Source organism: Staurois parvus, unplaced genomic scaffold (genome assembly GCF_062004578.1).
Source record: "Staurois parvus isolate SC_StPar_1 unplaced genomic scaffold, SC_StPar_1.0 ptg000704l, whole genome shotgun sequence".
NCBI classification, from domain to species: domain Eukaryota; kingdom Metazoa; phylum Chordata; class Amphibia; order Anura; family Ranidae; genus Staurois; species Staurois parvus.
This window is the reverse complement of record NW_028318500.1, coordinates 886,103-900,778: the sequence shown is the minus strand read 5'-3', so window position 1 is coordinate 900,778 and position 14,676 is coordinate 886,103. Positions and strand designations below refer to the sequence as shown.

The window sequence follows — 14,676 nt, the reverse complement described above, 5'->3', positions numbered from 1 at the left end:
ATAAAAGTAAAAAAGGTGCATTTTCTGCAAAATGTATTAGTGATTTTTTTTCAATGTGACAAAAATTGCAGCACCCATTACTATGTATATAGTGTTAGGGGTTCAAAGTAATTTCCTAGCAACCCAAACAAAAACACATTTTCTCATGTGAACAAAGTGTCAGAAAAGGCTTGGTTTTCAGGTGGTTAGAAAAGTGAGAGGTGTGGCATAAATTTCTAATGCTCCGCATAAAATCCCCCCAAATGACCCCTTTTTGGAAAGTAGACACCCCAAACTATCTGCTGAGAGGCATGTTAAGTCAATAGGAGAATTTGACCAAAAGTGTTTGGAAAACACAAAATCATCATGTTTTATTGCTCACACATGCCATGGGTATATGTGGAATTACTCCCCAAAATACATTCTGCTACTCCTGAGTATGGGGATGCTACATGAGATATTTTGGCAGTCTAGCTGTGTACAGGGCCCCAAAATCCAATAAGCACCTTCAGGCTTTATTTCCTCATTTCACTTCCTGACTAGCCATCAGTTTGAGGGCCCTGAAATGCCATCACCAAACAACCCTTTTTGGAAAGTAGACACAAGGAATTTGATCAGCATGGTGAGGATTTTGCAGATCTTGTTTGCCACCACAGGTTTAGAAAATGGAAAAGTTTCTTTAGATTTCAAAACCTTGTGAGAAGAAAAAAAAAAAACTCACCATTCCTTGGGTGTCCAACAGCAAGTGAAATGAGGAAGTTCTACCATATGCAACACGAGAATCGGACAACCCCCTCCCCATGAAGAAAGCCTGACTCCAACCAATGCAATCTCCCACTCCCATGGAGGAGGGAGCCTGAGAAATTGACCAACACCACCCCTGCCCCTTTCCCCCATCCGAGAGAGCCTCTTAATACCATTGCCCCTCATACACCATCTTCCCCACCTGGCAAGAGAGAAAGACATCTTCACAATTTGACATCTGCAGGAATGAGAGTCAGGCTCTGCATATACCATAAGGCAGCCCCTCTCAGATCCCACTTTATCCATGTGCATCCCTTCAGTCCCTTCTTCCAGGGGGCAGTTCTGCCCCCCTAGGCAAATTGCAGTATCTATACCATCCATAGTTTGTAGATGCTATATCTTCACAATGCAATATACACCTATTGGGTTTTTTTTTTGTTGTTTTTTTTTTTTTTTAAACAAAGACATGTAGCAGAATACATTTTAGCCTAAATGTATGATCAACTTGAGATTATAATTTTTATGGCTGAAAGTAATTATATTGTTCAAAATGTTTGGTCTGTTTATAGTGCAAAAAATTAAAAGAGCACAGGTGATCAAATATCACCAAAACTGAAAATAATTAAGTGTTTTGTAATGTTTGTGTAAGTGGTCAGCTAGTGTTGAGTCACAGATTGAGGAGGAGGAGGCTCATACATGTTTTATCCTCATAGCACAACTGCACTCTATGGAGTGATTGGAGGGAAGAGACCCACCTTCACACAGCTCACAGGAACAGAGCTGAGGTTGTCAATCTGCTTAAGGTTGGGAAAACCTGTCAGATGTGATTCATGCTGATAAGAGGAACAAAGCAGACAGGAAAGACCCAGTTAAGAGCACCAACACAAGTACACACTATAGAGGGATTTGATTTTGTTCATATTTCATGTCTGAGGTTTACAACCATTCAGTTCTTTGGACATGTGGTAACACAAGTCCAAGACTGGTAAAACCTATAAAGCCATCAAAATCTACACCTTCTGAAGGGTGACATTACTACAAAAAACACTGTTGCCACTGTAAATTGAACACACAGGATTTGCCAGGACCAACAGAAACTGTTACAGGACAAGAAAAAACCCAAACCACACATGACAAGAGCCAGCATGTATGTGTTTTTTGCCTGTAGATTCACCAACCCCCTGCCACCAGTCATCCACATGTGGCAGTATGTCATTGGACTTTACAACCAAGCTGCCCTATATGCTTACAGGCAGTGTTCCTTTGTGGTGAAGTGTGCACTGCACCACAGGAACAATGCCGACACTACAGTTCCTGGTCACAGTTTACAAAGCTGGAGGAACACTCACCTGATCAAGTTATCATTGAAAGTAATAACTGGGAGGCCCAATACCTGTGAAATTGAAAGGGAAGCTCCCTCCCATCAGTCGGAAAGGGTTGATAAACATGAAGATTCTACCAAATCAACCTTTTAGCATCTACGAGTTACTGAACAATGCCAGAGTTGATATGGTTCTTGATTGTTAGACATGCTTTCACATCAGCTTACTGGGGACCATGTACCCATCTATCACATGATTACCTATAGGATTCCACCACACATTAGAAAAAAGCATAGGAAAATGAACTGGCCTGATCACTGAACAGAAATCAGACAAAATAGCCATCATTACTGAAGGTTAATTTGAAACTTCTCAAAGTTGCCAAACTACTTCACAATGGGTCAAATGCTACAGTGTAAGCAAAAACATGCTGGTGTGGTCATTTGATAAAGTTATTCCAGTTTCTGAAAGTAGCTATGAGAACATGTTTGTATGAACAATTAAAGTGAAACCAAATAGTTTTGACCTGCATTTATTTAAATTTGATACATACAATTCATGCTTTCACCAAGCACAGCCTAATTCAAGATCACTATAGAAAAGAGATACAAAGACATTAAAATGGGTACAAAATTCCAGAGTGTACAGGCAACAGTGATAAGAGTGCATAGACTTAATGCACAAAGTGCAGCTACATTACCTTCTGTAATTCCCCCTCCACCAAGCATTTAGGAATTGGGTTACATTAGCAGTCACCATACTTTCTATATTCTAGTTAACTCCCATAGTGCAAACAGAAGCCCAATAAATTTAATCTCAATATACATTTTAGACAGTATCCATCAAGCTTTTCATGTAGTCTGGAGGCAGTTGTATTGATCCTGAACTCAACTTGGCGTAAAATTTGTCAGCATCATCCAGTTTAGCAGCTGAGTTTAGAAGCTGGCATATACCCGGCATCACCAAGCATCCTTAGAGTTACATTACCATTGTGGTGAATCACAAGTTCAGTAATACTGCCATGATTTAGATCCATGCGTCGCCAAGCTTCAGGAGGCAGCTGAAGAGCCCTAGGGAGGAAGAAAAAAGTTTAGTTAATTTTTGGGGAAAATATCTACTAAAATGTGACCCAATATGACTGGTCACAGTAGAGATTCAATTGTGCAAATTCCAGATATTATGCTTTTAAAGAGCATCTACACCCAATAAGTAAATCTTAAATGCATATTTAAAGTGGTAGTAAAAAAATCCAAACTTTCTCCCCCCTACAGGCTTAACACAGCAGCATGCTTTTTGAATGGCTAAACTGATTACATGCTGTGGAGTCATGGCTGTGGCACAGCTCTTGATGCACAGCATGCCATTGATTAAAAGCAAAGTGTGCATGCGCTGGTAAAGTCACCAGCTGCTACACAAGTAAATATCTCCTACCCTGTATACATTTACGAGATATTTATTCACTGTACCTACAGGAAACCTGTAATAAAGGAAACCTTTATTACAGGTTTACCTGTAGAAAAAAAAAGTTTGCTACCGCTTTAACAAAAAGCATAAAGAGAAAGGTCAGAAATCTTGTGAGCCAAAGCCTTCTTGCACTCTGCCTGTATCAGTTTGATTTTACTGATATTAGTTCTTGGGTAGCTCTGATGACTATAGAACCACACCCTTGTTATGAGAGAGGCTGGGTTCTGTAGTTCTCTTTTCATGAGAGAGGAGTAAGCAGTGTTGTCAGTCATCCTAGGACTGCAGTGTGCTATGGGCAGAATACCAGGTGAAAGCTTGCACAAGAAAATCTAATCAATGACCAAAGCATTTATCAATGCAGCCAGAACATTCAAAATGACCGTTAAGCTGCAATAAAGGTTATTTTTAGGGTTCAGATTTGGCTTTAACCCAGGGTCATCTTAAGAAATCATGGGGCATTAGCCTACCTGAAAGTGTAGGCCTTTCCTCCTGCTGGTGTGACAGTCAGTGCAGAGTAGTATGACAGGGGGGTGGGGGGGGGTGAATTCCCACACAGATTGCTTTTATACTCAAAGGCCATAAAAGCAATCATTTCACTGGCCAATGGACCAAGACAGGCAACGGAGTTTTCAGTGCTGTGGGCTTTACAGGGTTAAAGATGGATGCTGAAGAAGCAATCACCTCACTGCCTGTCAAATCCCTTTGAAAAAAATTTGCTGTGGATAGCTTTTCAGAGTGCTTGCAAGGTCTGCTGCAATTGTGAACGTTGCCTTATGGGGTGATCAGCGATACCAATAATGGAGGAGCCAGTCCTGCTTTTAGGAGACCACCTAACTGGATTACATCCACACAAACAGGACTATATAATTGGGTGACCTACCTAATGCCACTGAAAAGAAAAAGAAAAAAAAAAAAAAAACTTTAATGTTAGGTTTCAGAATTTTGAGAACAAAACCTCGAGTAATGGCGTGAACTAGAGTTGCCACCTCATCCCTTTAAAACTGGACACATTATTACAGTGTCTGAGGCGGATTAAGGTAGGAATTAAACTCACTTTGTGAGTTATCTGCATTAACTACTTCAAGTCCAGACACTTTCACCCCCTTCCTGCCCAGGCCAATTTTCAGCACAATCACACTGATTGACAATTGTGTGGTCATGCAACACTGTACCCATATGAATTTTATCATTGGAGACAGAACTTTTGGTGGCATTTATTCACCACTGGGATTTTTATTTTTGCTATAAAAGTGAAAAATTCCAAAAATTATAAAATTTTATAAAACAAAAAACTTTCAAACAAAATCTCTTCATAATCTTGGCCAAAATGTATTTAGCTATCTTTAGGCAAAAACCCTATTATAAAATCTCAATTTTTTTAACCTACCGTCACACTGGCATTACAGTGTCACCATAGTGACACTGTACTACTTGTGGGGGGGGGTGAATTTTTTCCACCCCCCTCACACAGATTGCTTTTACAGCCTTTATGGGTATAAAAGCAATCATTTCTCTGGCTGCTTGTTGTGAATAGCCTTGTACCATGTGACCTCTGACCAGATTTCACTAGTAGTGAGCAATGATGTCAGAAGTAACATCTTGTTTACTACTATACCAGTGATCACATGAATCGGAACCTCACACAGGACCCGTACAGCGATCGGTGTTCTGCTGCATCCGGAGGAGCCCATGAGCTCGCACAGGCATCGAATGCAGTTGACATTTAGAAACATCAACCCACTTCAGCAGCACTCCCATCTGGCTGTTTATAGACATCAGCTGGATGGGAAGTGGTTAAATTAGCCCCAGAACCTGTGTAATTAATAGGAGTTTGGTTTGAAAGGGATGAGGTGGAAACCCTAGCCTGGACACCTGCTGGTTGCTCACATTGGACAGCTTGCTAGTGCTAGTTCATTTATCTTAACTTTGAAAGTTGAGATGAGCTTGTTGTAAGTGCAAATACTCTCAGCTACTTGTTCAGAATCTGTAAATACTTAGTGTTCATGATCTGTATGCAGTTCTATATAGTGCAAGGCCCATTTTACACAGGCTTCAGCTTGTACAAGCAGTGTGAACGGCAAGCTTTTATGAAACTGTCAGCAGCTCTCCAAGCTATTAAGGTGCCCTTCAGCTTCTGTTTGGGAATGTTATTCACAGATCCTAATGGGAGTGCAGAATGTCACTTTTTAAACAAGCTAGCTGGCCTTGGGAGGCTTTCAACAAGCTTCAAAGTTGTGCTAGAGAGTGGCAGCATCTTGTTTATGTGACAAGTAACACTCCCATTAGGATCTGTCTTCAACGTTTACAAAACTGGATCTGAAGGGCCATTAAAAGCTTCAAAGCTCCTCAAATGCTTTGTAGCTGTTCACACTGCTTATATAAGCTGGAGCATGTTTGAAACAGGCCTTTTAGCCTTCCCTTACCCCTGGTTCACATATATGCAGCCGTGCAGGCCACATTTTGCACAGGCATGAGAGCCCATTCATTTGAATGGACACCCATGCCATGCAGGGAAGAATTCCCTGCATTTCTGAAAATGCAGCCCACACAGGAACCTCGCTTCCCATTACAGTTGCATTTTCCAGTGTGGGCAGCGTGCCCTTAGAACTAATGGCACCCGGCCGCAGGTCTGCATTCCTCTGTGTGGGTGGTGCGGCTGCACAGATTTTCTTGTTGATCTGCAGCAGCACCACCTGCACATATGTGAACCAGGGCTTAACTAGCATCCTCTGTGTAGAGCAAAAAGCAACCTTTAGCTGCACAGAAGTACCATGGCCAAGTGTATTTCACGCTCCTCTCCTCCAGCAATTACACAGGCTTGAGGAGCAATAGGTCTTTATGGTCCATGTGTGCAGATTGCAATCAGACTGCAGTTTTAACACTCCCTTTGAGACACTACAGGTGGTGATTTCACCAAGGCAAACACATTAAAAGCATCTTTGTATACAAAATAGTTTTTGCAAAAAACTTCTCAGGTGGCAGGTTCCCTTACCTGCATACAATATAGCGGATAACATTATCATGGCAGACCAGGATCTCATAGCTTTCATTTTTCTGTTCATAGTCAGCACGGTGAATATAGCTTCTAAAAGCAGATTCTATACGTGGTCCATCCTCTAAATACTGGAGAGAGAATTGCAGAAATATAAGTATGGTTTTAAAAAAATTTTTATATATATATATATATATATATATATATATATATATATATATATATATATATATATATATATATATACACACACACACACACACACAGGTTTATACTCACTGTGCTATGCAATGGAGTTACAGAAGTGTCCCCAAACCTCCACTGACTCTTGGTTCCTCCACTGTGCCACCATAGGAAGCTGCTTCATATGGTGACACAGCTACAGGCTTGCTCCCAAGCTGGGCTGTGTCTACAGTGTGGCTAGGGCCCCCCCACTTCCTCCTTACAGGATTTAATTGACAGGAGCCAATGGCTTCCACTGCTGCCTCTGTCCTGTCAATGCAGAGAAGAGCCACTACAGAGCACTGAAGGCAAGAACCACCTAAAGATTTACAGCTGCTCTGAGCGGAGCTCCAGCATGAACAGGAGCAATGCCAGAGGCAAATTTACATCACACAATTTTGTTAGCATAAAAAAAGTGCAGAATGTTCCTTGCTAAAATTAAAAATGGTTTATCAAAATTGTCATGAGTAAAGTTCTGCTTTAAGCATTTAATGCACAAAAATTAGGAATAAAGCACAAGCTTGTTCAAATTCTCATGTTTATTGCAATACCTAAAACTGGTCATACACAGATTGAAATTCAGCAAAGACCAGTCAAATTTTGATCAGTGTGTGGTTGTCCCACTCAACAGAAATTGACTGTCAATTTAATAGATTGTCTGAACTCACTTGGCAGCTGGTCAAGGGAATTTGGTCTTATGGTTAGGAGGAAAAAAAAAAAAAAAAAAAAGTGTAGGATTTCTCCCATGCAGACAACATTACAAATCCTAATTACTTGCTGCTCAGTCACTGAAGTTTAATGCAGAGATTCCATACAACTCACCACTACATCTGGTTTCCAGTGCTTGCTTGGTGGATCAGGTCTAATAGGAGCCCCTTCTCTTAGCAAGTCAGAACCAGTTCGTTGCACACCTGTGAAAGAACAAGACAATTTGACTGTCCATCTTTGTACACGAGATATGGATTCAAAAGTCCTGGATGTAATAACTGAATATCAGCATAGCCCAAATCTGGCACATGTACACAGTCACTTCCATTATCGCTTGTAATATGTAGGGCAGCTAGTGTGTGCTGTGGAAATGCAATTTAGTTTGTGTTCAATTTCATTTACAATCTGCATTGTGTTGACATTCAGATTGAAATAGCAACACCCACTTTATTGTAATGCACATTACCAGACATACCAAAGTGTGGAGGAAGCAGACCACAATTTCCTAAATTAATGCTAGGCCCATAGAACCCCATTAATCTTTTGTTGAATACATGTTCATTTTGTATTGCTGAGCAGTATCTGTATACTCAAAAACAGTCTTTGCTCATTGTCTGGCTTCAGTGAAAGGTGAAAGATACCCCATTACCAATGCAGATCTCAGACTAAATGCATTCCATGCAAAGCAAATATATTCATGCCACTCCATTGCAGAGGAATTGTCCTCAGAAGTCTTTGTGGAAACAAATCTAGGAGTTAGTCTCCTGTGTTCCCCACAGTACTCATGTGTTCCCTTGCCAACCTTTTGGATCATTACTGGACAAACAAATGTCTGAGTGTCAAATGTTCTATGCAACCTGGTTTTGTGTTTCACTACCAACCTCCACATCACTGACTCCCTCAGCAACAAAAATATAGGTTTACTTTAACCACTAGCCTACAGGGAACTTATACCTCCTTCCTGCCCAGGCCAATTTCCAGCTTTCAGCACAGTTGCATGACTGTGCAATTGTCAAAGTGCAACACTGTATCCATATTAAATTTGTATCTTTGTGACAGCTTTATTTTGGTGGTATTTAATCACCTCTGGGTTTATTTTCTCTTAAACCAAAAACCACTGAAAATTTTGAAAAAAAAAAAATTTTAGTTTGTTATAAAATTTTGTAAATAAGTGATTTTTTCCCCTTCACTGATGTGCACTAATGAGGCTGCAGTGATGGGCACTGATAAGGAGGCATTGATAGGTGGCACTGAAAGGCAGCTCAGATGGGCATGGATATGTGGCACTAATGGGCACTGGCAGGTGGCGCTGCTGGGGCTCCACAGATCATCAGTGCTCTGATCTGTGTACATGTACCCTCCGAGGAATGTCGATTACCAGTTCTCTCGAGCCATCAGCATGACAGCTCGTGGGGAGAGAAATGCCAATAACCGGCATTTCCCCGTTTACATGTGATCAGCTGTGATTGGACACAGCTGATCACATAACAGAGCTGACATCTTCGGCTCTCTGTGGATCGGTAATCCGTTGTGTCCAAGGGACACAGCGCACCGCCAATCGCCACGCTGCGCATGCGCGGTTAGAATGGGAGGAAGTCATATCCTCCCAGAATGAGGGAAGCACCTTGCATCCGTCATTACTATATGGCGGGCGGAAGGCGGTTAAAGAAAAAACGCAAAACATACGATTATAGTTAAAAAAAAAAAAAAAAAAAAAAAAAAAAAAAACACCCCACCACACAGACTGCCTGCTATGCAGCCAGGGAAAGGCAAGAGACTGCTGGGAGCCACCTGAACTGGAAGGATTTAGTTTCCAGGTGACAACATATGTAAAGCAAAGGACTGGATGGGACTACAACATGCAGGAGGCCAGAGCTGCAGAAGGAAAAATGAAAGCAGCTCAAGGAAGCAGGAGACAACTACTGGAAAGCGCTGCCAAGTTGGCAGTGCTACTTTTCATGAGTGTTTGCTGTGGCATCAATACAGGGCATGTCTGCATGGAGGGCTCAACTGTCAGATCCAGTGACTTGGAGGAATGGGAACATCACCAATTCAGACAGATTGCCACTACAGAGTTCCAAGTCATCACCACCACCAGTTCCCAATGCTAGAGAGGGAGGTGGCTTAAATACAGACGGCAATGTGGCAAGAGGCTGCTGGCTACAATTTCCTTACCCCACTTAAACCATCTCCATGATCTGGGAATTTTCACTCTGTGCCATGGGATCCACTTATTTTGTCAAAGCAACAACTAGGGCCCTTCCAATGATTACTATGCTGGCTAGCGAAGTGGGATCTGGAGAGATTGAAGGAACCATTAGCTTCCAGTACTGCCCTTTTAATTAGGACCTCCTTAGAATTAGGGTTCAGGTACAGAGACACTTGGTCCCCATTTTGTTGCTTTGTGAAAGGAGTTTTACCTTGTACCTGTTCATTGCTATGGCCATTTGATGGCTTAGCCCTGGTTCACACTGAATGCAACTTTGAAATCACACCACTTTGCAACTCAGCGCTACTTCAAAGCTGCAGGTCAGTGATTTGTACCTCTAGTTGCACTGTGGCTTGCATCTTCATTTAACAAGTCCATGCAAGTTGGGGGGGGGGGGGGGGGGGGGGGGAGAGAAAGGGTAGTGCAGGACCGATTTTTAAAACGGATTAAGAACGTGCTGTAGAAAAACCATTGGCTGCAACTTCAGGTTTGATTTTTAAAATGCATAGCCCACTGGTGTGAACTAGGGCTTAGGGTGTGTTACAAATGTTCCAGCCTTAAGATGTCAGAGGGTGCAGCATTTCTGGAAGGGTCAGTCATCTTCAAAGGACGCATACATCAGTGGTTAAGCATCTCATCTGCTGGTCAAGGGTAACTTCCAATTCAGGCCTGGACAATAGACCCCCCCCTCTTAACCAACTTATGCAGTATGCCCCTGCTTTATTAAGGGACTGTCTAAACCAGTGGTTCTTAACCTGGGTTCGATCGAACCCCAGGGGTTCGGTGAGTCAGTCTCACGGGTTCGGCGGAGGTGAAGACCCACACCCGACTCATATGATTCGTGCAGTAAATATTCATTATTAGGTTTTTGTTTTTGTGTGAAAATAATGTTTTAATGGTTTTGTTCATTTTGTGCACCTATGTATAAATATATACCTATGTTTTGAATTTTAAAAATCATTTTATTTTTCCAATTAAGAAGGGTTCGGTGAATGCGCATATGAAACTGGTGGGGTTCAGCACCTCCAACAAGGTTAAGAACCACTGGTCTAAACCAAAGTTAGAAGAGGTAGCAAAGTCAGTTCTTCCACTTTTAGAAAAAATTAAGATCTCCTAAACATGCACATTTAGGAGATATTCCTGAGAGCAGCAGTTGGTGATGTCACTGGTGCATGTGCACTGAATGGGGTACCCATGCCATTACTTCAGATCTCTGTACCATGACAGGGGCAGCCGAGGCCCGCAAGTCTCACCAGTTCTGCAACACATCTCCAGATAACATAACAGCTTTATGTTTTTTCTATTTCAGTTTTTGTGAACTGAACATTTTCATGCAACATGTAGAAATGCAATTTTGAACCAATGCCAATCCAGTCATTTCACTTAATACATACCATCCAGATGCTGGCTAATTATTTCTGATGTCTCTCTGGCCCTTTGTAGTGTAGAGTATGTCATCGCATTGTAGGTGTAACCCAAACTAGCAAGACGCTGCCCTGCCAAGTTTGCCTGCTCGCGACCTAGAGCATGAAGACAATTCTGTTAAGGTACCAAAATAAACTGAAATTTAATTGATGTGGGTATACTAGTTGGGCAAGTATGTGATCTTGTGGACAGCAACTTAATGTGAATACAGTACAACTGAAGAAATCCCAGATCTTAAGACATATGAACTGCCTTCTCAAAATGGAATCCTGATCCTTGTATTTCCATCCTCAGATCTTACTAAGGTCCACCACCTTCACCTAGGAACTGCAGGAAGAGAGCAAATTGCAAGGCAGGAAGAGGATGACATGCCATTAACATTTTCAGCAGGGGGGGGGGGATGCCTGGAAGGCAACACAGATTTTCTGGACAGTAAGGTCACCTGTTGACTCTGCACCATCCACAAGCAGCTTCACTCAAGACAAGTTGAATTTAACACTAGCATATAGAAGAAGTTTCAGTATTTTTTTAAGTGCAAGACAGCGACTTTCCCAAACCCTGTCTGAAAAACTAAACGACTGAGATAACATGGAAGGGTGGGTCTAGCTACAAATAAACATGGTGATAAACCAACATAGTAAAGCTGTAATTGCTAAAAACTGCACTAGATGTCAGCATACTACAGAAAAAAAAAAAAAAAAATGATTGCCTGGTGAAAGACTTTTGCATGAAAGTGGGGCAGAACACCTACCAAGTGCTGTTAGGACTTTCTCAGAGTCTGCTTTACCATCCACATTGTACTGTCCATGGCGAACAAGGAGGACATGACGTCTGACCTTTGCTTTATATTTTTTTAGTTGGTTTTGCAACTCATCCTCATTTCCATTCAGGTCGCTTAGATTAATCAGATACATTGGTTCACGTCTAGAAAGGTTAAAAAAATAATGTTAGTGTCAGTTTGTCAGAGCTTAACACTTCAGCTGTAAAATACTACTAATTCTAATACTACTACCACCAACAGTTTGCTCAGCACTTTACAAAATAAATAAAAGTTCAGAGGGGTGCTTGTCCTAATGGTTAGTCAATCCCAGCAAGACAAGGACAGAGCCATGAAAAGCACTTCTATTTTTTCCCCAGCAGGATTCTTGAGAACACAACAGAGGCATTATCTAAGCCAATTAGATAAAGGTAATTCTATTGCATATAGATAGTAATGTACAGCGCTGTATTATTAATATAGTGACTGCATAGAGGGTGAACTAGTGCATAAGCTGGCCATAGTTCAGGGGTAGACAACCTTTAAGGAGGTAGAGATATGCCTGAACATGGAAGAGCTCAAAGACCACCAGGAAGTGCCCATTTATAGAAAAATAAATTTACTAGCAAGCCCCCAATAATAAGTAAAGACTAATTCCTTCCGTGGCCAAACCAAAGTATCATGAGCACAGGGTGTATACATACATACACCAGCTAAAGGAGAGTGGCTGGGAGGTGGTAAAAGCAGCTCAGCTAAGGGGTTTTCCTGCCCCCCACCACCCCAACAACTAGTTGTAACAAGCCCCAACACAGGCCACTTTACATACTACCACCAAAATGACTTCCTCTGCTCAGTGGAAACAGTACAAAAATAGGCCTGACACCATGTCCAGAGAGCCAGAAGAGAAAAGCAGAACTCTAACAAGTTGCTCCAGTCATGGAGTTGCTCACCCCACATGAGAGGATATTCAAACTTTAACCCTGCTGTCACATCTACTACATGAAAAACTCACCGGTCCCAATTGGGGTCCCAGCTCCTGGTGAAGGCTGGTGGCCATAGCACAGCAGCTGTATTGGAGTCTTCCCCACTATGTCTCACAACTGCTGCAGCAAGAAGTGCTGCTCCACCAGCCACGACAGCCCTACGCAGGAACATGGTACGAGCTCACCGACACTATAGTCACTGTGTGGAAGGCTGTCTGTGGAACTTATATAGTGAGGTACTGCAGGAGGAGTCTGTTTGCAGGTGTTATATGGGCTTTGGGGAGGGTCAATTATCAATACCTAAAGCTGCCTTAAAGGGAACTTTGACTAAACATGTAAGGAAGCTGACATTGCTGGCCTCCTGTTACTATTTCTTACCTTCAAGGAATAGTCCCCCATTTACCAAAATTAGATAAATGAACCCACATATATTTAAAAAAGGGCATTTATTGCAGTTAGCACTGAAGCCCGCAGAGCATTGCATCTAAAGTCAGTGCATCACATGTGCAATTCTTGGTTTACCTCCAGCCCCAGGTCTGTATGAAGGTGTGGACCTTCAGTTATGGGGCTGGAGGAAGGACACAATAGACTACAAGTGTTGTGATGTGTTTTATTGAGATCTCTACTTCAGTGTTTCTCTACTTCAGTGGAAGACGTTACTCATTTATAGATCTCTGTGAATGGATGATACAGCTGTATGGTCAAAGCCAAGCCCAGTCATGCTAAATGAAATAAAAGGAGGCAGCTACAGGGAGGAAAACCCAATCCTTTAGTTAAATGGGGGGCAGTTTGAGGGTTGAGGAATGTCACCATGTTTCATGTTATACCCTTAGGCTCCATGTACACGGGACACTACTTCACGATGGAAACTTACTGCTGGAAAACGTAGGTTAAAAAACATCTGTTTAGCCGTGTTTGCATACCACGTTTATGCGTGTTTATGAGCGTTTGCCTTTAGAAGCGTTTTTTTAAAGATAACCTCAGGAGACCTTCCAAAATACCCAGAATGCACTGAAAAACAGTAAAGAATTAACTATTTCAGACATTTTTAGAGAAAGCAGCAGCAGAGAGAGCAGTATTTGTTGAGATTAGCTGTTTTTTTTTTGTGGTGTTTGGATGCGTTCCAGCTCATTTCTGTGCAGAAATTATTGCAGAAGTGAATACCATTTTCTTTCATGCGAAACCTCGATGTATGGTGTGCTAGGTCCATTTGAGTACCAGGAAAACGCTTTGCATGCATTTCTCATGATGAAAAAAGGCTCTGGACAGCATCTGGAAATGGAAGAGTTAAAAACATTTTTCAATCGACTATAAACGCAGTTAGCCGCATTTAGCGTTTGAAACGCTGATAAAATCTACTCCTGAATGCAAGTTTGGTGCATTCAAAAAACGACTGTAAACTCAACTATCTGTAAACGACATAGTGTACATGGACACATAAGAAAACATTAGGGAGAGTTCAGGGACTGCTGAAAAATATTCAGAAAACCTCCTAAATGCTCAGCTCAGCTGCAGTGTACATGGAGCCTTAGGCTCCATGCACACCAGCTCCTAGAACAGTGGTTCTTAACCTTGTTGGAGGTACTGAACCCCACCAGTTTCATATGCGCATTCACCGAACCTTTCTTAATTGGAAAAATAAAATATGATTTTTCAAATTCAAAACATAGGTATATATTTAGGTATATATTTATACATAGGTGCACAAAATGAACAAAACCGTTAAGAACAAAGAACAAAACCATTAAAACATGATTTTCACACAAAAACAAAAACATAATAATGAATATTTACTGCACGAATCATATGAGTCGGGTGTGGGTCTTCACCTCCGCCGAACCCGCGAGACTGACTCACCGAACCCCTGGGGT

General features: G+C 41.7%; 1 protein-coding gene across 1 annotated transcript; it reads right to left on the bottom strand.

Annotated features, from left to right (window-relative positions):
- Positions 1-2,561: 2,561 nt before the first annotated feature.
- Positions 2,562-12,977, bottom strand: LOC149445887 (serine/threonine-protein phosphatase PGAM5, mitochondrial-like). The gene is made up of 6 exons (XM_089653167.1): positions 12,835-12,977; positions 11,817-11,989; positions 11,035-11,160; positions 7,546-7,634; positions 6,502-6,632; positions 2,562-3,115 (listed from the first exon to the last, which is right to left on the bottom strand). The coding sequence occupies exons 1-6, from the start codon at positions 12,975-12,977 to the stop codon at positions 2,968-2,970; spliced, it is 810 nt and encodes a 269-aa protein (XP_089509293.1). The 3' UTR covers positions 2,562-2,967.
- Between the last annotated feature and the right edge of the window lie 1,699 nt (positions 12,978-14,676).

What these genes read in the sequence shown, in the direction of transcription:
- LOC149445887 (XM_089653167.1), bottom strand. Translation starts at nt 12,977, where the DNA reads ATGTTCCTGCGTAGGGCTGTCGTGGCTGGTGGAGCAGCACTTCTTGCT. An exon ending in GAAAGTCCTAACAGCACTTG is followed by an intron (nt 11,161 to 11,816) that starts GTAGGTGTTCTG and finishes TTCATGCTCTAG; the next exon opens with GTCGCGAGCAGGCAAACTTG. An exon ending in ACTGGAAACCAGATGTAGTG is followed by an intron (nt 6,633 to 7,545) that starts GTGAGTTGTATG and finishes TTCTCTCTCCAG; the next exon opens with TATTTAGAGGATGGACCACG.